This window comes from Carcharhinus amblyrhynchos, chromosome 2 (assembly GCF_965287045.1).
Source record: "Carcharhinus amblyrhynchos chromosome 2, sCarAmb.v2.hapA, whole genome shotgun sequence".
In the NCBI taxonomy this organism is placed as follows: Eukaryota; Metazoa; Chordata; class Chondrichthyes; order Carcharhiniformes; family Carcharhinidae; genus Carcharhinus; species Carcharhinus amblyrhynchos.
In genome coordinates this window covers 13257496-13283938 of record NC_137325.1, presented here as the reverse complement: position 1 = coordinate 13283938, position 26443 = coordinate 13257496, and the positions used below count along the sequence as shown (strand labels likewise).

General features: G+C 45.8%; 1 protein-coding gene across 1 annotated transcript in view; it reads left to right on the top strand.

Annotated features, from left to right (window-relative positions):
• The window catches only part of glb1 (galactosidase, beta 1), a 74030-nt gene that overhangs the window by 8147 nt on the left and 39440 nt on the right, over positions 1-26443 (top strand). Inside the window, exons 5-13 of the mRNA XM_080202468.1 lie at positions 1505-1599; positions 2436-2616; positions 4866-4924; positions 6347-6468; positions 6571-6611; positions 9245-9357; positions 13722-13796; positions 15420-15509; positions 25399-25512. Of these exons, the coding sequence (XP_080058594.1) occupies positions 1505-1599; positions 2436-2616; positions 4866-4924; positions 6347-6468; positions 6571-6611; positions 9245-9357; positions 13722-13796; positions 15420-15509; positions 25399-25512 (890 nt within the window). The remainder of the gene's footprint in view (positions 1-1504; positions 1600-2435; positions 2617-4865; positions 4925-6346; positions 6469-6570; positions 6612-9244; positions 9358-13721; positions 13797-15419; positions 15510-25398; positions 25513-26443) is intronic.

The window sequence follows — 26443 nt, the reverse complement described above, 5'->3', positions numbered from 1 at the left end:
GGCAACTGGGGGATTTTCACAGTAACTTCTTTGCAGTGTTAATGTAAGCCTACTTGTGACTTTAATAACTAAACTTAAAACTTAAATCATCTGTATTTGATTTGATTTATTATTGTCACATGTATTGGTATACGGTGAAAAATATTATTTCTTGCGTGCTATACAGACAAAAAATACCTTTCACAAGGGGAGGAGGAAAGGAGTGATACAGAATATTGCATTAGAGTCATAGCTGGCATGTATAGAAAGATCAGCTTAATATAAGAGAGGTCCATTCAAAAGCCTGATGGCAGCAGGGAAGAAGCTGTTCTTGAGTCGGTTAGTGCATGTCCTCAGACTTTTGTATCTTTTTTCCGATGGAAGAAGGTGGAAGAGAGAATGTCTGGAGTATGGGGGGGTGCTTGATTTTGCTGGCTGCTTTTCTGAGGCAGCAGGAAGTGTAGACAAGGCATGAATCAGAGGAGTGTGGTGGGAATATTCTTCACCTGCCTGCCTGGTTGCGTATAGCAGCAACAATACTCCAACTCAACATCAAAGCAGCCTGCTTGAACAAGAGCCCATTCACCCCCAACTTGAACACCCTCGTTCACCATCACTGGTGCACCATAGCTGCTGTCGGTATTCCTTTAAAATGTAGGTGTTGTGTGCAGCTCGGTATTTTATTCAGAATAACGCCTGCATGTGACACAGCCTGGTGGAGACATTGACCGCAGTCTGTACCATCGACACGGTGACTGCAATAACTCCTCTATCAGCACTTCCCAAACCCATGACTTCCACCACCCAGAAGTACAAGGATGGCAGGAACATCATCACCTAAAGGCTTCTCTCCAAGTCACACATCAACCCTGACCTAGACAGATCTCACCCTGCCTTTCATAGAATCCCTACAGTGTAGAAGGAGACCATTCAGCTCATCGAGTCTGCAATGACCACAATCCCACCCAGGCCCTATCCCCGTAACCCCGTGCATTTACCCTAGCTAGTCCCCCTGACACTAAGGGGCAATTTAGCATGGCCTTAACCTGCACATCTTTGGATTGTGGGAGGAAGCCGGAGCATCCGGAGGAAACCCATGCAGACACGGGGAGAAGGTGCAAACTCCACGCAGACAGTGACCCAAGCTGGGAATCGAACCTGGGGCCCTGGCGCTGTGAGGCAGCAGTGCTAATCACTGTGCCACCATGCCACCCTTTCGTGGCAAAAATCCTATAAGTCCCTGCCTAACAGCATTTTGGGGCTACCTCTTACATATCGACTGCAGCGATTCTGGAAGAAGTCCCATGATCACCTCCTTTGACAATTAGTGAGAGAGAATAAACACTGACTTGCCAGTGATGCCCTCATTTTGAAATTGAATAATTAACGGACAATGCATTTTACTAAAGGTTAGCAAGCAGCAAGTTGTGATGACTTCCTCTCCTAGTCCCACAGCAGGTTGTGTAACTGTCCCGTAAATAAAGACTGTTCCATATATTTCCTGATATATTTGCTCTCATTTCAGATTATCTGCAGTTTGTTGACAGGTGGATGAATGTTTTGCTGCCCAAGGTCAAACCATTTCTTTATCAGAACCATGGACCAGTAATTGCGGTGCAGGTACAGAGCTTGAATGATCAATTAAACTGATCCGCAGTATCTAACGTTCTAGCTGGTGACTTGGATGGCTGATGTGCAACAACAGCTTGCATTTAGATAGCCTCTGTAATGCTTATCCAAAGCCCTTCAGAGGCAAATTATCAGACAGCATTTGATACCGAGCCAAGCGCGATATAAATAGGCTCTAAGGAGGAGAAATAGGGAAAACGGCAGATTAGTTTAGGAAGGGAATTAGGAAGAGTTGGGTGAGGGTGGGGGTGGTATGAGGGATCCGCTGGGGAGTCGTGTGTGCAGGGGCTCAGCCTGGGCGTTTACATTGGTACTCTGGAGTGATCCTTTTCCTTTTAACTCTTTCAGAGTAACTCACAGGGTAAATAACTTTGGATGCTTCTGCCAATTTTAACGATTTAACTTGCTTCTGTCGGAAGGTTCCCAGCCCAGTGCAATTGCCCAAGGAAGTTAGCACTCCTGGACAATTACCAGGTAAACCCTGTCATGGAAACCAGGATTCCCCAGCGAATCATTGAGGTACCTCCCACAGATGCGACATTGGAAAACCGGGAAGTTGTGGGCCATTATTTGGCCATGATCACACTGCTGTTTGTGGGAGCTTCCTGTGTGTAAACTGACTCCCGTGTTTCCTTCGGTGCAGCAGTGACCACGTTTCAAAAGCACTTCCCTGGATTGGCTATAAAGCACTGTGAGATCTCCGGTGACTCGGAAAAGGTGCTATATAAATGCACATCTTTCTGTTCTTTCAGATGTTGAGTAGTTATACAATGGTTCGTATCTAACTGTAGTATTGGAAGTGGGTCAGAACTTTTGTGTTGTTTCAGGTGGAGAATGAGTATGGGAGTTACTTTGCTTGTGATTACGATTACCTACGGCATTTACTGAAGCTCTTTCGGCACTACTTGGGCGACGAAGTTGTTTTGTTCACGACGGATGGAGCAGCGGAGGCGAATCTCAAGTGTGGTGCTCTGCAAGGACTCTATGCTACAGTGGACTTTGGTCCCGGTATGTTAAAGTGTAATTATTTGGAAGAACTGAACACTTCCGACTGTCAATAGATTAAGGGAAATATTTCAGTTGGCATCTCCCATGAATAAAGCAGATCTTTTATTTATTCATTCATGGAACATGGGCGTTGCTGGCTGGTCAACATTTATTGCTCATTCCTAGTTTCTTTGGAGGGCAGTTGAGAGTCAAACACATTGCTGGAGTTCTGGAGTTGCATGTAGGCCAGAGCAGATAAGAACAGCAAATTTCCTTCCCTAAAAGGCCAGGTGGTTTTTTCTTTCCCTGACAGTCCACAATGGTTTCATGGTCATCAGTAGATTCTTAATTCCAGTTACTGTTTATTGAACTCAAATTCCACCATATGCCGTGGTGGGTTTTGAACCCGGTTCCCCAGAACATTAGCTGAGTTTCGGGATTAATAGTCAAGTGATAATACCACTAGGCCATCAACTCCCTTTACCTTTGTTTCAGTGAAGCTGCTTGATGTCATGACTGACATTTTGTTCCTTTGATGTTTAAGCCTCTACAAGTAACATTTAAAAAAATTATAATCACTATTTGTGCTGTTACTGGTCTTTCATTTCTCCATTCTCCCCCCCCCCCTCTCTTTTGCTCCTTCCTGGATTAAGAACATAAGAAATAGGAGCAGGAGTAGGCCATCTAGCCCTTCGAGCCTGCCCCGCTATTCAACAAGATCATGGCTGATCTGAAGTGGATCAGTTCCACTTTCCCACTTTCTCCCCATAACGCTTAATTCCCTTGTCTATCAGAAACCTATCTACCCGTGACTTAAATATATTTAGCGAGGTAGCCTCCACCGCTTCAACGGGCAGAGAATTCCAGAGATTCACCACCCTTTGAGTGAAGAAGTTCCTCCTCAACTCTGATCTAAACTGCACCCCCCCTTATCTTGAGGCTGTGTCCTCTAGTCCTGCTATCCTTTCTAAGCGGGAAGAATCTCTCTACCTCTACCCTATCCATCCCCTTCATTATCTTATACGTCTCTAGAAGATCCCCCCTCATCCTTCTAAACTCCAACGAGTACAGACCCAGTCTATTTAGTCTCTCTTCATAGTCCAACCCCCTTATCTCCAGTATCAGCCTAGTGAACCTCCTCTGTACTCCCTCCAAGGCCAATATATCCTTCCGCAAATGCGGCGCCCAAAACTTTATAAGTAAATCAAAATGAAGTAGTTATATTTAGGGATGCACTGTGGCACAGTGGTTAGCACTGCTGCCTCATAGTGCCAAGGACTTGGGTTCGACTCCTGGCTTGGGTCACTGTCTGTGCAGAGCCTCCCCGTGTCTGCATGGGTTTCCTCCCTCAGTCCAGAGACGTGCAAGTTAGGTTGATTGGCCATGCTAAGTTGACCCTTTTGTCAGGAAATTAGCAGGATAAATATGTGGGGTTATAGGAATAAGGCCTGGGTAGAATTGTGGTCATGCAGACTCAATGGGCTGAATTGTCTCCTTCTGGAGTGTTGGGATTGTATGATTCTTGTGATGTTGGTTAAGGGACAAATATTGACAAGAACAGAGGGGATAACTCCCCATTGTTGTTTGAAATAGAGCTGTGGGAGTTTTTACATCCAGCTGATGGAGCCTTTGGTTACTGTCACATCTGAAAGATGGCATTTGTGACAGTGCAGCATCCCCTCAGTACTGCATCTTATTGTCTTGTTTTTTTGTGCTCAAATCCTGGAGTGGGACTTGAATCTTCTTGTTCAAGAGGCGAAAGTGCTTTCAACTGAACCATGGCTGACAGCTGAGAAAGAAGTAGCATACTCAACCGGCCTTTGGATTTAGTGGGGTAAACTGCACTTGTCTGCCGTAAGCAGTGGGGATTGTCACAGAATCTGTAGAATCCCCACAGTGCAGAAGGAGGCTGGTTGGCCCATCACATCTGACTGACCACAATCCCATCCAGGCTTTATTCCTGTAACCCCACGTATTTACCCTGCTAATCTCCTGACACTAGGGCCAATTTAGCATGGCCAACCAACCTATCCCGCACATCTTTGGATTGTGGGAGAAAACCAACATAGACACGGGGAGAATGTGCAAACTCCACACAGACAGTGTACCAGAGGCCAGGATTGAACCCATGTCCCTGGCGTGTGAGGCAGCAGTACTAACCCACTGTGCCACCGAATCTCCCTGTATGTACTTACAACATTAAATCATTAAGCCATGTGGAAGGACTAGACGTTCTATGCCTCATTTTGTACGGTGTGTTCTCTTGGCAGGTGGGAATGTTACCCAACTATTTCAATCTCAGAGATATGTAGAACCTCATGGCCCAATGGTGAGTAAAAACCACAAGACCTACTTTCAGATTTGACTGCAAAATCAGCTTGATGCTTATAAAAAAGAACAGCTGGCCTTTTGGTGGATTTATTAGTTACTTATATTAGTGTTTTGCCTCTGTTGGATGAAGACTGTACCTTTTAAAGTGAGCAGGCAAAGCGTGAAAAAGGGAACGGGAAAATAGAATCAAAATGTTTTCCTCTGCTGTTTTTAATTCCATCTATAAAATTTGGGGTTTAACCAAAACTTTTCTTTTTAAAAAAAATGGAAATATATTTTGGCTGGAATTTTCCAACCTTGTTGGGATTCTCCAGTCCCCCTGCAATGAATGGAGATTTGGCTGAGCACTAGATTTTCCATTCTCGCCAGCAGTGGTAGCAGGGTGTGCAAGACTGGAGAATTCTGGCCTTCATGACATGGTTGCATGTCCCCATTAGGGATTTTTTTCTGGGGGGTTTTTGATGGTGAACAGGGGAAGTACTGGTTACTTTGGTTGGAGAGTCGCCAGCAAGGGCTAATTTGAAAATAAGGATGAGAATTTTAAAATTAAGGCGCTGTTTAGTGGGGGGTCAGTGTCGACCAGTGAAGACAGGGTTTGATTTATCATTGTCACGTATATTAGTTGACAGTGAAAAGTATTGTTTCTTGCGCGCTATATAGACAAAGCCTACGTTCATGGAGAAGGAAAGGGAGAGTATTACAGTCATAGCTAGGGTGTAGAGAAAGACCAACTTAATGCGAGGTAGGTCCATTCAGAAGTCTGATAGCAGCAGGAAAGAAGCTGTTCTTGAATTGGTTGGTACGTGACCTCAGACTTTCGTGTCATTGTCCCAATGGAAGAAGGTGGAAGAGAGAATGCCCAGGGTGCGAGGGGTCCTTAATTATGTTGGCTACTTTTCCAAAGCAGCGGGAAGTGTAGACAGAGTCAATGGATGAGAGGCTGGTTTGCGTGATGGATTGGGCTACATTCACAAACCTTTGTGGTTTGTTGCAGCCTTGGGCATACCAAGCTGTGATATAAACAGAAAGAATGCTTTCTATGGTGCATCTGTAAAAGTTGGTGGGAGTCGTAGCTGACATTCTAAATTTCCTGAACTTTCTAAGAAAGTAGAGGCGTTAATGGGCTTTCTTAATTATAGTTCGGCATGTGGGGGACAAGGACAGGTTGTTGGTGATCTGGACATCTAAAAACTTGAAGATCTCGAAAATTTCCACTTTGTCCCCATTGATGTACACGGGGCGTGTTCTCCACTATGCTTCCTGAAGCAAGTTCAGACATGGGCAACAGAATTTAGGATGACGTTATGTTTATGAAGAGGGGAATGTGGGAGGTGTGATTAACATTTACAAGTGGGATGTTTTACTCCGGGTTAATTGCCAGAAATTAAGTTAATGAATCAGGTACTTTTTGGTTTATTAGGTAAACTCGGAGTTTTATACAGGATGGTTGGATCACTGGGGTCAGAAACACTCTGTGGTCAAGAAGGAGATTGTTGCTAAATCATTGGATGAAATTCTTGCCCTTGGAGCTAATGTTAACATGTAAGTAATAATGTGGTACTTTTAGAATGTGATTTCTCAATGTTCCAAAGCTGAATGTTGCAACTCTCTTTTGAAATCAAATCCTTGTTTTCACATCTTCAGGTACATGTTTGAAGGTGGAACAAACTTTGGTTACTGGAATGGTGAGTGTCCAACAGAAAACAGATTATCAGTGTTGTTAAAATTTATCGTTAACTGCATAAGTGTTAAACATTGAGCTTGTAACAATAACCTCCACAGTATTAAGTACTGGTGTTAATATGTGTTGAACAATAACTTTATTAGCACAATTATTGCTGAAAAAAGAACACATAGGCAGTTGAGTCTGTTTCAACTAAACAAAATAATTGGTAGCCATTCACTGATTGTATTAATTGGAAGGGTTGGCCCTTAATGAACTATAACAGTTAATTTACAGGCAAATAAATATACACATGTAAAAGTACTTTTGAGCATCTTAAAGGGCCGAAAGGCCTACTTCTGCTTCTAGTTTCTATGTTAACACTTCCAGCTCTTGAATCTACTCTGGCTGCAAAAGCTCACACTCTGCACCAAGATCTCCGCACTCGTTCCCTGGATCAAATGACCCTCCTGGTGTACGTATCTATAACGACCAGCTAATCACAGATTCAATCCCCAAGGCAATGCATTGACCAATCCGGGTCAAGCAGCCAGATTTAAATTTCAATCAATGCTTGGTAGTTATTTGTCAGTCAGCATCAACTAGTGCATTTTCCATGGTGATGCCTTGATCAATCAGGGTCAAGCTGTCAGATTTAATTTCAATCAATGCTTGGCAGTTATTTACCAGTCATCATCAACTAGTGCATTCTCCATGACAACACATCTACCAATCAGGGTCTAATTGCCAACCAATCAGCATTTGCTACTCATACGGTATAAGTTGTTGTTTTCCCCTTTTACTGGTACTCCTGTGGAATATCCTGATGAATGCAAGATAAGAAAATCTTTGACATGTCTCTTTTTTCAGCAATATTCAAGTTCTCGGCTGCCAAACGAATGTTAACGTTAATAATTTGGAAAGGCATCCAAGGGCAGAAATTTAAATATAGCCAGAGAATCCCTGGCTTTTGTTCCTGGTCCCACACCATTACATAGTGTCCTTTGTGGATTTATCCTCGGCTCCCACCCCTTCCTATTTCTCATCTACACATTCCCCCTTGCCAACTTTATTTTCACGTGCACGTTGATACAGCACTCACCTCCAAGCCACAGCTGCCTCTCTCAACTTCATTTGCTAAGTTAGCAGGCCATTCAGTGCAGGCTGTGGCTCAGCTGGTAACACTTGAACCCGCAGGGTTGCAGGTTCAAGTCCCGCTCCAGGACTTAAGTCAGGAAGCTCAATGCTAACACTCCACTGTACCACAGGAAGGGGTTCGGTCTTTTGGATGAGATGTTAAAACCAAGGCTCCAAACTCCTGCTCAGGTGCACATAAAAAATCCCAGGGCACTATTTCAGAGATGAACAAGGGAATCCTCCTGACCAATGTTTATCCCTCAATCGGTAAGCAGTCTCACAACACCAGGTTAAAGTCCGACAGGTTTATGTACAAGCAGATAAAAATACAGAATCGCCTCACCTGATGAAGGAGCTGTGCTCCGAAAGCTTGTGATTCCAAATAAACCTGTTGGACTTTAACCTGGTGTTGTGAGACTTGTTTCTGTGGCCAGCCCAGTCCAACACCGGCACCTCCACATCTCAGTCGGCATAGCTAAAAACAGATTATCTGGTTGTTATCACGTTGCTGCTAGTGGGATCTTGCTGTGCGCACATTAACTGCCACCTTTCCTACATTACAACAGTGACTACACTGAAAAGTACTTCATTGCGTGTAGCCTGCATGATTTACATGAGAACAAAAGAGATTGGAGTAGGACTGGTCTTGCCTGTTTCGCCATTCAGTATGAACACAGCTGGTCTTTATCCTCGCCTTTCTGCCTGCACACTACATATCTTGACTCTGTAAGGGAACACCAAGCAATCTACCTCAGTCTTAAATACATCCGATATTGAAGCATTCTCCACTCTCTGTGGCGGAGAATTCCAGTGACCCACAACCCTCTGGGTGAAGGGATTTCCCTCAGCTAAGTCCTAAATCACTGTTCCCTGATCCTGAGACTGTGGCCTTTAGTTCTAGACTCCCACAGCCAGGGGGAAGCACCCTCTCAGGGCGGGATTTACAGCGTGTTTCGCAGCGGTGGGAGGCGGGCTGCCATTGGCCGGCGGAGGGGTCTTCTGGTCCTGCCCTTGCCAACGGGGTTGCCTGTTGAATGCACCCCTCGCCGCCGCAATACCCGTAGCGGGGGTGCGGTCTTTGCAGGGTCTTCTCATCCTGCCAATGTGAATGGTTGGAGAGTTCGGGCCTCGTTGTCTGTCCTGTCGAAGCCCTTCAGAATCTTAAATGTGTTAATAAGATCCCCTCTCGTGCTTCCAAAGGTGTGCAGGTTAGGCTAATTGGCCTTGGTTAACGGGCCCTCGTGTCAGGGGATTTGCAGGGTAAATATGTGGATTTACGGGAACAGGGCCTGGGTGAGAGTGTGAGCAGTGCAGATGGGCAGAATGGCCTCCTTCTGCACTGCAGGGATTCTATGGATTCTGTGATTCTAAATTCCAGAGAACGTAAATCCAATTTAGTCATCCTTTCACTTGGTATAATGTCCTTGGATTTGTAAGTGTTATAGCCAGTGGACCAGGCTGTAAGGAGGAGAGGTGCTTTGGGTTGGTTTTTGAATACATTTTCTTCTGTTGCTGTAGGAGCAAACTCTCCCTATTGGCCACAGCCAACGAGCTATGATTACGATGCCCCTCTGTCAGAAGCAGGAGACCCGACTGAAAAATACTACAGTGTCCGGGAGGTTATTGGAAAGGTAAGGAATGTCAAATATGTAGTTGCTTATCCAGTTCTACTCTGAAGGATGGGGTGATTGATGGAGCAACACAAATGAAATGTGTGATCCTGCCGCTCATCCACGTCATTGCTGCTAATGCAGCGAAGACAGAGAATTTGGCAACAAGCCAAATTTCCGTTCACTGCGACGGGATGGGAAAATCCTGCTGGCATGAATGGTTGGAAAATTCTGGCCCATATGTTCCAGCACAGAATTGAGTTGTTTGACCCGATCTGTCCATCTCAATGCTTTATATGAGTCAGAGAACAAGACAGCACAGGAACAGGCCCTCCAAGCCTGCGCCAATCATGATGCCTGTCTAAACTAAAACGATGTGCGTTTACGGGAGCCTGTGTCCTTCCATTCCCACGTTATTCATCTATCCGTCTGGATGCCCCTTAAATGCTGCTGTTGTACCTGCTCCCTGGGCACGGTATTCCAGACATTCACCACCCTCTGTGTTTAAAAAACTTGCCTCGCACATCTCCTCTAAACTTTCCCCCATGCACCTTAAACCTATTTCCCCTAGCACTCGACTTTTCTACCCTAGGAAAGAGCATCTGACTATCCACTCTGTCCATGTCACTCATAATCGTGTAAACCTTCGATAAAGGGTCGTCTGAACTTGAAACTATTCTACATAAGAACATAAGAAATAGGAGCAGGAGTAGGCCATCTAGCCCCTTGAGCCTGCCCCGCCATTCAATAAGATCATGGCTGATCTGTCGTGTCTCAGTTCCACATTCCCGCCCTCTCCCCATAACCCTTAATCCCCTCTCTAATCAAAAACCCATCAACCCGCGTCTTAAAAATATTGAGCGAGGCAGCCTCCACCACTTCAACGGGCAGAGAATTCCAGAGATTCACCACCCTTTGAGTGAAGAAGTTCCTCCTCAACTCCGTTCTAAACCGCACCCCCTTTATCTTGAGGCTGTGCCCTCTAGTCCTACTGTCCTTTCTGAGCGGGAAGAGCCTCTCCATCTCTATCCTATCCATCCCATTCATCATCTTATATGTCTCAATGAGATCTCCCCTCATTCTTCTAAACTCTAACGAGTACAAGCCTAGTTTATTCAGCCTCTCCTCATAGGTCAACCCCCCCCAACTCCGGTATCAGCCTAGTAAACCTCCTCTGCACTCCCTCCAAGGCCAAAATATCCTTGCGTAAGTGCGGCGACCAAAACTGCCCACAGATGCTGTCAGACCTGCTGGGATTTTCCAGCACTTTCTCTTTTAGTTTCAGATTCCAGCGTCTGCAGTAATTTGCTTTTATCTTGTAAACCTCAATCAGGTCGCCCCCCTCAGCCTCTTGCCTTTCCCGTGAGAACAAACTGAGTCTAGTCAACCTCTCCTCATAGCTAATACCTTCCAGACCTGGCAATATCCTGGTAAACTTCTTTTGTACTCTCTCCAAAGCATCCACATCCTTCTGGTAGTGTAGTGGCCAGAATTGTACACAGTGTTCCAAATGAGGCCTAACTAAGTTTCAGTACAGCTGCAACATGACCTGCCAATTTTTATGCTCAGTGCCCCGACTGATGAAGGCAAGCATGCCTTCAATGCCTTCTTGACTACCTTATCCACCTAATCTAATTCCACACGGTTCTGATGAACGGTCATCCAGACTCAATGTTTTCCGAGAACGTTTTCTGTTTCTGTTCCACGCTGCTTACGCTTTACACACCCAGGGCTATTCCTCTTTCTTAGCCTGTCGGATTACTTTTCAAAGGCGTAGCATTTGCTTGAACAATACTCCATGGCACAAATTATGAATCACCCTCTGTGTAAAGAAATTGTGCCTGAACTTCTGTTTTGGTGATTATCTTGAAGTTGAGCTTGTTGTACTCATCAGCAAGCGATGGAAACAGTACGTCACTGTCTGCCTGTTCATAACCTTAAGGCGTGAGAAAAGCTGCTGTCTTCAGTCTAGACCTGATACATAAATAAAGAGTCAAAACGCCAACACATTTATGAAAGGTTATATTAACATATTCACAGACAACACACAGTGGTTTCTCGGTGTAAAAGATCACATTATTGTTATGGAGCTTAACTTTATAGATCTTTCGCTTCATCATCTTCTGAGCTGAAGTTACATTTTTACAATTTTAATGTCATTTTAATTATTTCCCTTCATCGCAAGCTCGCACCAGTATTTATCAATAAGCTCCAGATTTGTCAGGGTCTCAGCATCTAGAAGGCTGGTGTTTAGGGGTAAGAGAAATGTGGAGTGTATCTGTTGTGTCTGTACGACAGATATATCTGTCTGTACACATGTGAATTTATGAGAGTTCAGATTTAAATTCAATCGTGTATTATTTAACCTTGATCACATTGTCTTTGTGCAGACTGCCTTGGGGTTTGGCACAGGATGAATACTTCGCCTGCGTTTGATCCTTCTAATAGTAACCCTTTGTACTTTTTCATATCACCTCAGCTTGATTGGCATCACATCCACAAACATCTACTCTCCCTGTTAAGCCTCTCAGCTGCAGTCCAGTAATAAAAGATGATGCAAGTCCAGCTTCTTCATAAACTCACTTTATTCTCTTTACCACTCCACATACACACCCAACACCCAGTACTACCTGTAACCCATTTATATATCCTGGTGACTATTGTTCAACAGTTAGCATACAAATTAGGTCTAAAGAGGGAGGTTGCGGTTAACCCATTCCTAACACCTCTTCCATCGCCGCTCAGTAGCAGCAGTGTCTACAAGATGCATTGCAGCAATTCACCAAAAGTCCTTAGACAGGAGCTCCCAAACCCACAACCACTTCCATCTAGATGGACAGGGGCAACAGGTACATGAATACTACTACCTGCAACTGCCCTCCAAGCCACTCACCATCCGGACTTGGAAATATGTCGCCGTTCCTTCACAGTTGGGTCAAAATCCTGGAATTCCCTGCCTTATGGCATTGTGGGTCAACTCCGTGTGGACTGCAGCGTTTCAAGAAGGCAGCTCACCACCACCCTCTCAAGGGCAACTCGGGATGGGCAATAAATGCTGCCCATCTCCCACGAATGAATAAATAAAAGCTCCAGTGAAGCCACGCTTAACTTTTCAAGTCTGTTTCCAAATCTGCAGTTCCCTCAAAATAAAAGCAGAAAATGTTAGAAAATCTCAACTGATCCTGGCAGCTCTCCCTGGGAAGAGAAACAGAGAGTTTACTTTGCTTGGATAGAGGCTTGGTTAACCACCAGAAAGTAGAGAGTTGGGATAAATGGGTTTTTCTCGGGTTGGCAAGATTTAACTAATTGGATATCGGAGGGTTCGGTCTTCAGGCCCCAACTATTTACAATCTGTGTTAATGACTTGGATGCAGGAATAGTAAGTACCTTTGCCAAATTTGTGGATGATATTAAAATAGTTGGATAGTAAGTTGCAATAATGGAATAAGAAATTTACAAATGGATAAAGATAGATTAAGTGAATGGGGCAAAATTTGGCAGATGGAGTTTAATGTGGATGAGTGTGAGGTTATCCATTTTGGTAGGAAAAATACAAAGGCAAATTGTTATCTAAATGGAGAGAAACTTCAGTGCAGAGGGATCTGGTGTCCTCATGCGTGAATCATAGAAAGCTAGCATTCAGCTCCAGCAAGTAATAATGGAGACAAATGGAATCTTGGCATTTTATGCTAAAAGAATAGAATATAAAAACTGTGAAGTGTTGCTGCTACTGTACAAAGCATTAGTGAAACTGCACTTCGAATATTGTGTGCAATTTTGGTCCCCTTACTTGAGGAGGGAGGTAGTTGCATTGATGGCAGTCCAGAGGAGATCCACTAAATTGATTCCAGAGATAAGAAGTTTGTCTTACAAAGAAAGATTGGGCCATTTAGGGCTATACTGTCCAGAGCTGAGAAAATGAGAGGAGATCTAACTGGGGTGTACAAGATGATAAGGGGGATTGACAAAGCAGACATGGAGAGGGTGTTTCCTCTTGTTGGGTAATCTAGAACAAGAGGCCCTAGTTTTAGGGTAAGGAGTGACAGATATAAAACAGATGAGGAGAATTTACTTCTCTCAAAGGTGATGAGTCTGTGGAATTCACTACCCCAGAGTGCGGTGGATGCCGGGACATTGAGTAGATTTAAGGAAGAGGTGGACAGGTTTTTAATTGGTAAGGGTTTGAAGAGTTATGGTGAACAGGCAGGTATGTGGAGTTGAGGCTGAGATGAGATCAGCCATGATCATATTGAATGGCGGAGCAGACTCGAGGGGCTGAACGATCTACTCCTGCTCCTAGCTCTTACGAATCTTATGCACTGTGTTTGGAATAGATTTGACTTGCTAAGGAGGTCATCTCAATGTTTTTCTCTTTCTTTTATTAGTACAGAGAGTTACCTTCTGGCCCAATACCTCCTGCTACCCCTAAATTTGCCTATGGGTTAATAGAAGTTACGCAGGTAAGAATGGATTACACTGTAGCTTGTATAAGAGTTTAACTTGTAGCCATTTGTGTCTTTAAACAAAAGCTTTGCCGTAAAAGTGCAATGAATTAGTGAAAAATGCAGGATGGGATTTCCAGTTCTTCCTGCTGGCGGGATTATCCAGTCCCACCAAAGTGACTCCCTGTGGTAGGTTCCCCATTGCTGGGTGAGCCATTCCAAATGTCGTTGACATCGGCGGGACTGGAAGATCCCGCAGGCAGTTGATGCCGAGTTGCTTTCACTGCTGGAACACACGCCATGGCGGGAGGGCTTGAAAATCCCATCCGGCGTCTTGCTCTGTGAGCCCAAAGTTGCGGGTGCAATGCCATGCAGCGCTCCGAGGCTTGGATGTGACATTGTACTGTGTCCTTGTCTGCCACCCTGGGTGTAAAAGAGCCAGTGATATTTGGAGGAGAAAAGGGGAGATTTCCCTGGTTTCCAGATCTCTGCCTGTCTCTCAACAATCGTCATTTATACAGATGATCTCATTGCTGTGTGTGGGATCTTGCTGTGTGCAATTTGGCTGCTGTGCTTTCTCACATTGCAACAGTAACAACTCTCCAAAGGAAACTGTTTTGGCTGTAAAATGTACCTTTTTTATTCGCAAGTCCTTCATGCCCTCACCTCCTCCCTCTCTCAGTAATCTCCTTCAGGCTCGCTAGCCCAACTTCTCACCTTCCTCTAATGCTGGAACCTTGAGTGTTCTCAATTTCAATTACTCTGCCATTGGTGGACCTGCTCCTTAAAAACAACCTCTTTGACCAAGTTTCTGTTCATCAGCTCTAATATCTCCTTGTGTGGCTTAGTGTCAGATTGTAGCTTGTAACAATCCAGTGAAAGCACCTCAGGACGTCTTTGATGCATTAGAAGCCCCTTTTAATGCAAGTTGTTGTTGTATCAGAATGGGTGTGGAACTGGCAGGAGCACAAAATGGCAACAATGGATCAATCGGCAGCCATTTTACACTCTGCCCAGTTTCCTTTGTAACTGAAACCAATTTATTTGTGCCCACTTTCTTGATGAAGCCAAATTTACACCAAGCTTCGAAATAGACCAGCACTTTCGCTCATTACTGCCATGGTATTGATGACACAAGGAATGTCTACATGTTCTGGTGTTGCCAGAAAGCAGACCATGATGTAACTTTCCAAAGAGTTAGAGGGATAGGCCTTGGGAGGGATTGTTTTTGGTGCAGGCCTCTTCCGGCACTCTTGGAATTCTACGATTCTGAGTGAACATTCGGCATTCACTATCACAGAAAGTAGTGGGGGCCAGAACACTGTGTGATTCCAAGAAGAAGTTAGATATAGCACTTGGGGCTAAAGGGCTCAAGGGATATGGAGGGAAGGGGGGAGTGGGATCAGGATATTGAATCTGTTGATCAAAATGAATGGCGGAGCAAGCTCGAAGGGCCGAGTGGCCTACTCCTGCTTCTAGTTTCTATGTTTTGAAATGCTCTGGTTATGCGATGCTTTGATCTTTTGCAAGTTTTCCATCAAACCCTTCTTTATTGCTTCTGTTTTGCCACTGAGTATTAAGAATTGTGCTTCTAAAGTCAGCGTTTGAAAGCTGTGCTCAGTAATTGGGAATGTTTTCCAGTTGCAGAGTGTTGCAGGATTGGTGAACGTGCTGTCGCTCTCTGACCCAGTCAAGTCTGTTTATCCGCTGACCTTTGTGGAAATGAAGCAGGTGAGATTTTTACTATTCTTGGAGGCGAGACAAAAAGGTTTCATTTCTTTGTGTTTTCAACAGATTAGAATCATTTTCAGATTAAAGAACAACAGTCATTAGGCAAGCCATACGAGGGGGTGTGGTGTTATTTTGGGTTTGTTTAGTTAAAATATTTTTATAGAATCTCTACAGTGCAGAAGGAGGCCATTCAGCCCATCGAGTCTGCACCGACTCTCCAACCGAGCAACCCACCCAGGCCCTATCCCCCACATACTTACCCCGTTAATCCCTCTAACCTACAAATCCTGGGACAATTTAGCATGGCCAATCCACCGAACCTGCAAATCTTTGGACTGTGGGAGGAAACTGGAGTATCCGGAGGAAACCCGCAAAGACACAAAGAGAACCTGCAAACTTGGCACAGTCACCCAAGACTGGAATTGAACCTGGGTCCCCGGTGCTGTGAAGCAGCAGTGCTAACCCACTGTGCCACCGTGCCGCCCATCTGTCTAACAGTTCACAAAGCTGTAAGAATAGCGAATCGCTTGGTGCTAGAATTTTGGTGGACAGGGTGCAACTCCCAATCTGCAAACGTGTGAGATTGTGCGCAAAGATATCAGGCGTGCATCCTGGTGTGATTGTACACTTCTGAAGTTGCCGTTGGGGGGACCGCGCGAGATTCGGAAGCGCGCCCACCGACAATCAAGGGGGCAATTTGACCCACTGGGGGGGCAGTTGCATCTGGTTTTGTGGGGCCAGTCAGCTTTTACAGTTGGTGGTCAGACTGATAGGCTGGGTGGCCTTTGTGTTTTTAGTTGCAATCTCAATCCCAGGCAGAATGATGCATCGGGGCTGAAATAAAGTTCAAGATAAAAGAACAGCACAGGAACAGGCCCTTTGGCCCACCAAGTCTGTGCTGACGTAGATCCCTCTCTGATCTACTATTTTCTTGTCTCTGTATCCCTCTATTCCCTGCCTATTCATGAAGCTATCCACATGCCTCTTGGATGTTGTTGCAGAATCTGCTTCCATCACCACTCCCGGCAGCGCGTACCAGGCCCTGTGCAAAAAGCTTGCCCCTCACATCTCTTTTAAACTTTTCCCCTCACTCTTGACCTACGCCCCCGAGTAATTAACAATTGAATCCTGGGAAAAAGACTCTGACTATCCACACTGCCCATGGCAGAAGCTTGCAATCCTGCGCAGATGCCATCTTCGAATGGATGTACAGCCAACTACAACACACCCTGCTCTCCTGACTGATAACGCAGATATTTTCCAAGAGGCTGCCCGTACCATGTTTCCTGAGTGAACTAGAACATTATACTTGTCTTTATTGAAGAATTTCATTCTCTGTTGCTTAAAAATGTATCCTGTGCTGCATTATATGGGTCCATCCGTGAGGCTTTCTATTTTGTAGTCCTTTGCAAGGCAAAGTTTCCCCAACAAGTTTCATATTCATACCATTCATTATAAGTCTCACACAATTTTCTCCAGCATCCAGTCCATTTTGTGCCTACGTTATAATTTGGATGGGTTGCCTTACAATCTTACAATCCACTGATCTGCTTGTGCTTTATCAGCGCTTCTGTCAGCATCACCCCTCTTTGTTATTTGTGACATCTTCAGTGACGTTTAGTCTTTCGGAGACAAAGGTAATTTTTTTGAAAGAGCTTAATCAGGCAGGACAACTTGGAACTCCCTTCTGCTGAAAGGAATAGTTCTCTAAGTACTCCCACTGAAATGATAAAGTCACTCTGATGTTTCAAAATACATAGAAGTATTTCAACAGAAAATTCCATGCAAAAACTGTTCTCATTCTATAGAAATCATGGAAAATTTACATCACTAAAGGAGGCCAGTTGTCCCCTCGTATCAGTGCCAGGCAGTGAAGAGGGATGCCAGCCTAATCCCACTTTTCTGCACCAGGTCCGTACTCTCCGTGTGTCCCGGCTTTTCAGTTTGACAAGCAAGTCGTACAAGTACTTCTCCAGCCCTGGTGCAGAGATCTACCTACATTGCATATTGTAAGTTCCAGCCCACCACATTTAAAGGGATGTGGTCACCTTAAGCATTAGCGACTGCAAAATGGAACGATTAGAATCACAGAAAGAAGCCATTCAGCCCATCGAGTCTGCACCCACCACAACCCAGGCCCCGTTTTCATAACCCCACACACCTATCCTGCTAATCCCTCTGACACTAAGGTTAATTTAACATGGCCAGTCAACCTAACCCGCATACCTTGGGACTTATACATAAGTGGCCGTTTTCAGCCTTTTTGGTGCTTGGATGAGTTGAAGGAAGTGGCCAGCAAAATGAAGAAATAGTGGAGTGGATTCTGTTCGGTTTCTGGTGGGTGTCAGAACTTCTGCTCTGTTTGTTGTTAGCTGCGCAATGTGCCCGACAGGATGTAGTGATCAGTGTCAGCACCGTGCACACTAGCCACAGGATCTGGGAACGGGTGAAAAGGTACTTGAGGAAAATCCTATGGTAAGGCACCCCTCCTCGACCCCTACCCACACCCCCCCCCTCCCTCGCCATCACTAATAACGATTAGCTAGTTGAATCCCAAAGTATGCACACTATACGTCAACCCCAGAATTACAGAATCGATGTAGCACAGAAGGAGGCCATTTAGCCCACCATTACCTGCACAGGGTCTCTGACCAGTCCTCTTAGTGCCTGCCCCCTGCCTTTTCCCCATAACCCTGCCCGATCTAATTCCCTTTTAAATGCTTCGATTAAACCTACCTCTCCCACACTGTCAGGCAGAATATTCCAGGTCCCAACCTCCTGCTGTGTGAAAACTTCTAAGTTTTTAATGTGCATTTATTAGTGTCGCAAGTAGGCTTACATTAACACTGCAATGAAGTTACTGTGAAAATCCCCTGGTCGCCGCACTCCGGCACCTGTTCGGGTACATAAGAACATAAGAACATAAGAAATAGGAGCAGGAGTAGGCCATCTAGCCCTTCGAGCCTGCCCCGCCATTCAATAAGATCATGGCTGATCTGTCGTGGCTCAGTTCCACTTTCCCGCCCTCTCCCCATAACCCTTAATCCCCTCTCTTATCAAGAACCCATCAACCCGCTTCTTAAAAATATTTAGCGAGGCAGCCTCCACCACTTCAACGGGCAGAGAATTCCAGAGATTCACCACCCTTTGAGTGAAGAAGTTCCTCCTCAACTCCGTTCTAAACCGCCCCCCCTTTATCTTGAGGCTGTGCCCCCTAGTCCTACAATGCATCTAACCAGCACGTCTTTTGGACTTGGGCAGGAAACCGCAGCACCCAGAGGAAACCCTTGCAGACTCGGGGAGAATGTGCAGACTCTGCACAGACAGTGACCCAAGCCGGGAATCGATCCCGAGTCCCTGGCGCTGTGAAGCAGCAGTGCTAACCACTGTGCCAGCCCAAAAATGTTTTTCCTCATGTTACCATTGCTTCTTTTGCCAGTTACTTTCATTCTGTATCCTCTTGTTTAAACCATAGAAACCCTACAGTGCAGAAAGAGGCCCTTCAGCCCATCGAGTCTGCACTGAACACAATCCCACCCAGGCCCTACCCCCATACCCCTACATATTATGCCCACTAATGCCTCTAACCTACCCATCCCTGGACACTAAGGGGAAATTTCTTAGCATGGCCAATCAACCTAACCTGCACATCTTTGGACTGTGGGAGGAAACCGGAGTACCCGGAGGAAACCCACGCCGACACGAGGAGAATGTGCAAACTCCACACAGACAGTGACCCGAGCTGAGAATCGAACCCAGGACCCTGGAGCTGTGAAGCAACAGCAGTGCTAACCACTGTGCTACCGTGCCACCCACAATCTCTCCACCATTAGCAGCAGTTTGTCTCCCATCAGCTCTATCCAGACCCCTCATGATTTTGAATACTTCCAACAAATCCCTTTACGGTCTTCTCTTTTTCACAGAAAACAGTCCCAACTTATGTAACTGAAATTCCTTATCCCTGGAACTATTCTTGTACGTCTGCCGCATGGATAATAACTACTAGCTGTGCAAATGCCGGCCACCTTCCACTCTCCCTTGTTGCTCCGCTACGTTTATCCAGCAAGGAATACAAGCTGAGTGTAATTTGAAACTCAGTCCAAGATCATTGCAACTAGCATCTCTGGAGACTGTATCCTAGAAGGTGGTAGCAGACCTGTGTGGAATGCTGGAGGAATTCAGCTCACTGGGATCTGGTGACTATGGCGATGGGGGTGACTATGGCATTGCAGGATTTTCCCAACTTCAGGAGATTAATTTTTACTTATATGTATGTGGCCTTCGAGGCTCCTGCCTCAAGAGGAAAGAGAGATAAATGTTAAATTAGTGTGTGGCCACCACACAACAATATTGCTTACACGAATGTGGAATGACAGCGCAGAGACAGAGGAGACTGACAACCCAATGGGTGTTTGAAAATGAGTTTCAGAACCACAGTGGTTAGCATTGCTGACTCACAGCGCCAGGGGCCTGGGTTCAGTTCCAGTCTGAGCAATCAGCACGCACCTCACTTCACGTGACCTTGCTTTACGTGAATATAGTTTCAGTCATACTGGGAGGAAAAACTTATTTGGATGGAAACTAACCAAATGTGGTAATCCTGTGCATGGGCCACAGTCAACAGAATGCATTGTGGGCCGCACTCAGAACCCAGATGAGCTGCATGTAGACCCCAGGCTGGAGTTTGCCCATCCCTGGGCTGCACGGTCTACTCCTGCACCTATTTCATGTGTTATCCACCATTTATCTGCCATTTCCTCCATTTCCTTTTGGAGGCTGTGACTGTCCTCCTCACTGTTACATTTTCCACATTTTGCCTGATCTGCAAACTTGGAAATTTGTCCTGTACATCTACTTTTGTACCATCAACATATGGGACAACAACAACGGCTCTGATATTGATGTTGCCTCCAGGTGCTCCGGTTTCTTCCCATAGTCCAACGATTTGCAGGTTAGGTTGATTGGCCATGCTAAAATAACCCTAGTGATAGGAGGATTAGCAGGGTAAATATGTGGGGCTACAGGAATAGGGCCTGGGTGGGATTGTGGTCGGTGCAGACTCGATGGGCTGAATGGCCTCCTACTGCACTGTAAGATTCTTTGATGTCAACATAGATTTGTTGAAAAGCAGACTTGATGGGTTGTATCAGTGATGGACAGTCCAGGCTAGTGAGTGAGCCACATGTCTGGCCCCCCTTTATCTCAATGGGCCGTAAGTTTGAAATCGGGCTTGTTCACTAACCATCACCCCATGAATAAGATTAAATACATTTCATACACGCCCAATATTTCATAGATGCTCAATCATTCAAATAGCTATAAAACTGTCATCAACTTCAAATGGTGAAGCAAAATAAATATTGACGCTTTGGGCACAGAGGGAGCACACGGTTCTCACAGTCTATGTTCTGAGAAATCAGCACGCACCTCACATCACATGACCTTGCTTTACGTGAGTATCATTTCAGTCATACTGGGAGGAAAAACTTACTTGGATGGAAACTAACCAAATGTGGTAATCCTGTGCATGGGCCACAGTCAACAGAATGCATTGTGGGCCACACTCAGAACCCAGATGAGCTGCATGTGGCCCCCAGGCTGGAGTTTGCCCATCCCTGGACTGCACGGTCTACTCCTGCACCTATTTCATGTGTTATCCACCATCTACCTGCCAATTTCACCATTTTCTCCATTTCCTATTGAAGGCTGTGACTGTCCTCCTCACTGTTACATTTTCCACATTTTGTCTGATCTGCAAACTTGGAAATTTGTCCTGTAAATCCATATTTATGCCATCAGTATATAGGAGAAGAAGTCAGTATATAGGAGGAGCCCTAATATTGACGTGGAGATACCAGCGTTGGACTGGGGTGGGCACAGTAAGAAGTCTCACAATGCCAGGTTAAAGCCCAACAGGTTTATTTGGTAGCACAGGCCACTAGCTTTCAGAGCACTAACCCTTGAGAACATAAGAAATAGGAGCAGGAGTAGGCCATCTAGCCCTTCGAGCCTGCCCCGCCATTCAATAAGATCATGGCTGATCTGAAGTGGCTCAGTTCCACTTTCCCACCTTCTCCCCATAACCCTTAATCCCCTTGCCTATCAAAAACCTATCTACCCGCGTCTTAAATATATTTAGCGAGGCAGCCTCCACCACTTCAACGGGCAGAGAATTCCAGAGATTCGCCACCCTTTGAGTGAAGAAGTTTCTCCTCAACTCCGTTCTTAAACTGCTCCCCCCCTTATCTTGAGGCTGTACCCCCTAGTCCTACTGTCCTTTCTGAGCGGGAAGAGCCTCTCCACCTCTATCCTATCCATCCCATTCATCATCTTATACGTCTCAATGAGATCTCCCCTCATTCTTCTAAACTCTAACGAGTACAAGCCTAGTTTAATCAGCCTCTCCTCATAGCTCAACCCCCTCAACTTCGGTATCAGCCTAGTAAACCTCCTCTGCACTCCCTCCAAGGCCAAAATATCCTTGCGTAAGTGCGGCGACCAAAACTGCACACAGTACTCCAGCTGCGGCCTCACCAATGCCCTATACAGCCGCAGCAAGACCTCCCTACTTTTATATTCAATCCCCCTCACTATGAAGGCCAGCATCCCATTAGCCTCCCTGACCACCTGCTGCACCTGCAGGCTGGGTTTTTGCGACTCATGCACAAGGACCCCGAGGTCCCTCTGCACCGTCGCCTGCTGCAGTTTTTCGCCATGCAAGTAATAATTATTCCTACCAAAGTGGACAACTTCACACTTGCCAACATTAAATTCCATTTGCCAGTTCCTGGCCCATTCGCCCAGCCTATCTAGATCCCTCTGCAGACTTTCCACACCCTCCGCACAATTTGTCGTTCCACCGATCTTGGTGTCATCAGCAAATTTCGACACCATACACTCGGTTCCCTCCTCCAGATCATCTATATAAATGGTAAATAGCTGAGGCCCCAGCACCAATCCCTGGGGCACTCCACTAGTCACCAACCGCCAATCCGAATAGCACCCATTGACCCCCACTCGCTGCCTCCTATTTGACAGCCAATCCTCTATCCACGCTAACACCCTACCCCCAACTCCATGCCCCCTAACCTTCTGTAACAACCTCTTGTGCGGCACCTTATCAAACGCCTTCTGAAAATCAAGAAAGACCACATCCACCGGTTCCCCTCTATCCACCGCACTAGACACATCCTCATAGAATTCCAATAAATTCGTCAGACACGACTTCCCCTTAACGAAACCGTGCTGCGTCTGCTCTATCAAACAATTCTCCTCAAGATGCCTCGCCATTTTCTCCTTGATTACGGATTCAAGCATTTTACCTACAACAGACGTTAAACTAACCGGCCTATAATTCCCTGCCTTTTGCCTGCTACCCTTCTTAAACAACGGCGTAACATTAGCCGTTTACCAATCTTCCGGCACTTCCCCGGAATCCAGCGAGGTTTGGAAAATAATCATCAAGGCATCCACTATCACCTCCGCCATTTCTTTCATGAAGGGGCAGCACTCCGAAAGCTAGTGGCTCGTGCTACGAAATAACCCTGTTGGGCTTTAACCTAATATTGACTCCAGGGGCTGGGGGTGTGTGGAGAACACTACCGTCTGCTACTGTGCAGTCTGTAAAACAACCATTCACCAGTACGCCGTACTTTCAGTCCTTTAGCCAATTCTGTACCAATGCAGCCATTGCTCCTTTTAATCCCCTGAGCTTCAAGATTCCTGACACAAGTCTGTTAACTAGGACTTCATTGAATTTCTTTTGGAAGAGCAGTATGAAAAAAAAGCAAAAGAAAGATCCAAAAGCAATACTGAAACAGTCCTGGAAGAAAATAATCTATTGCGTGAGGGGCAGAAGGCTTTGGCTATCTGAGTGAGTGGAACGCATTGGATTGCTCACCTCAGTTGGTGACATATTGCGTTGTGTTCTACTTAACGCCCCTTCACGTTCAACAGTCGCGGATTCAAAAGCTGTTGGAAAGTATTGGTAATGTATTGGTGCGGCACGGTGGCACACTGGTTAACATTGCTGCCTCACAGCACCTGTGACCCAGGTTCAGTTCCCGCTACGGGTCACTGTCTGTGTGGAGTGTGCACCTTCTCCCCGTGGCTTTCCTTCCACAGTTGAAAGACGTGCGGGTTAGGTGGATTGGCCCTGCTAAATTGACCCTAGTGTCAGGAGGATTAGCAGGGTAAATGTGTGGGATTTCGGGGATAGGGCCTGGGTGGAATTGTGGTTGCTGCAGTCTCGATGGGCTGAACAGCCTCATTCTGTACTGTAGGAATCCTATGGTTATCTGTTCAGTTCTGTACGCAGTGAGTGCAGTTATTGTAAACTTGCTCCAACCTGTAGCTGGCGCTGTTCGCTTTTATTGCACCGTCCTTGCCTGTCATCACTAAATGTCAGACACAGATTTTTGCATCATTAGGTGACTTGTTTTTTGTTTCTTAAGTTTTGTTTTAAACATCAATTTGTAAATGTTGATGTTGTGGATCTTCTCCCAGTTTTTCTTGGGAATTGATATAAATTTACTAAATTGAATCTTGTGCCCCAGCTCTGTCTCTACCCTGCATCGCTCAAGCTCACTCACATTTTCCTCATAGATAAGGAACTTTAAAGCCAAGTTTTCAGCCAGGGAAAGGGAATGATTTTTTTTCTGTTTTGTGTCTACATTAATCCATTTCTCCTTCTTTAGATCTCGATCACTATCGTTTGAAAGGCATTAGCAAGGCTTGGTGCCAGCTGTGTTAACTCCAATTTTCATGGAATCCCTACAACGCAGAAGGGGGTCATTTGGCCTATCGAGTCTGTACCAATCGCAAACCCACCCAGGCCCTATTCCTTAACCCCCAGTATTTCACCCTGCTTGCCCCCCTGACACTAAGGGATGATTTACCATGATCAATCCACCTAACCTACACATCTTTGGACTGTGGGAGGAAACCCACGCCGACAAGGGGAGAATGTGCAAACTCCACACAAACAGTGACCCGAGGTTGGAGTTGAACCCAGGTCCCTGGCGCTGTGAGGCAGCAGTGTTAACAACTGTGCCACCATGCTGCCCCACTGCGCTGCCCCATTATTTGTTGAAGCAACTACTGTTAGTCGTAGAGTCATAGAGGTTTACAGCATAGAAGCAGGCCCTTCGGCCCAACTTGTCCATGCCGCCCACTAAGCTAGTCCCAGTTTCCCACATTTGGCCTATATCCCTCTATACCCATCGTACCCGTGTAACAGTCTAAATGCTTGTTGAAAAGACAAAATTGTACCAGCCTCTACTATTACCCCTGGCAGCTCGTTCCAGACACTCACCACCATTCTATAATGATAATTCTCCTTCGTCAGTCAGTCAGCAGCACACTTGTTTTAGTGCTTGCTGTAGCCCCTGATCCTGATGGGACTATAGTGTATGATATCGTACATCAGCTGGGAGTGGCTCTGAAGTGTGGCTGTCACTTTGCTTGTCATTGTCACAGATTTGCTACCAATGGCCATTTCCTGACATGTCATTCTGCACCAGTAGTAGTCATGATGTGGAGATGCCGGCATTGGACTGGGGTAAACATGGTGAGAAGACTGACAACACCAGGTTCAAGTCCAACTGATTTATTTGATAGTGAACTCACTAGCTTTCGAGGTTCCCCTCTTCGTCAGGTGAATGAAGAGTTCTCTGAAGAGTCACCTGAAGAGAACTCTCCATTCACCTGACGAAGAGGGGAACCTCGAAAGCTTGTGAGTTTACTATCAAATAAATCGGCTGGACTTGAACCTGGTGTTGTCAGTCGTCTTATTCTGCACCAATCCAGCCCTTTCTCTTTAGTTGGAAAGCGGTTAGACCACTTACCACAAAACAGCTGATTTGAACATATTGTTTCTGTTCTCTGGCAGTATTTTGGCTATATGCTCTATCGGAATACCCTGCCAATCAACTGCACCACAGGTACCCCGCTGGCATCGCCCCAGAATGGCATTCGCGACCGAGCCTACGTGATGGTGGATGGGGTAAGCTGGTTGTTATCGAACGATTGATGTTTTCTTTCTTCTTCCCTGACTTCAACCTGAACTCATAACCTGTTCAAAACTAATGCATTAAATCAATAGCGCATTGCACAATGTTTAGTTTATTTATTAATGTCACGAGCAGGCTTGCATTAGCACTGTAATGAAGTCACTGTGAAAATCCCCTAGTCGCCGCACTCCACCTGTTTGGGTGCACTGAGGGAGAATTTAGCATGGTCAATATACCCAACCAGCACATCGTTCAGGCTGTTGAAGGAAACTGAAGCACCCGGAGGAAACCCACGCTGTGAATCAAAACCAGGTCTCTAGCGCTGTGAGGCAGCAGTGCTAACCACTGTGCTACTGTAGCAGAGTATAAGAGAATTACTGAGTATTTTGTGTTATTTGAGAATTACGCTACAGCACGATGGCACAGTAGTTAGCACTGCTGCCTCTCAGTGCCAGGGACCAGGGTCTGATTTCTGGCTTGGGTTAATGTCTGTGTAGAGTCTGTACGTTCTCCCCGTCTCTGTGTGGGTTTCTTCCACATGCTCGAGTTTCCTCCCACAGTCCAAAGATGTGCAGATTAGGTGGATTGGCCAGGCTAAATTGCCCCTCAGGGGGATTATCTGGGGTAAATGTATGAGGTTATGGGGATGGGGCCTGGGTGGGATTGTGGTTGCTGCAGACTCGATGCCGAACATCCTCCTTCTGCTGTAGGATTCTATGATTTGAGCAGATCATTAGGGAGTTCCACTCAAAAGCTGTAAGAGTGCTGTTGCATGGGGTTGAAGAGGGATTTAGCTAGTGCCTGTGGAATAGGGATCTGCAGCAGGTGAGAAAGTTTGTCTCTGGTGCAAGTGGAAGGGTGGGCACTGGAGGTGCCCCTATTGTGGCAGGAGTGCCTGCTTGGCCTTACACAAATTTAGGGGCT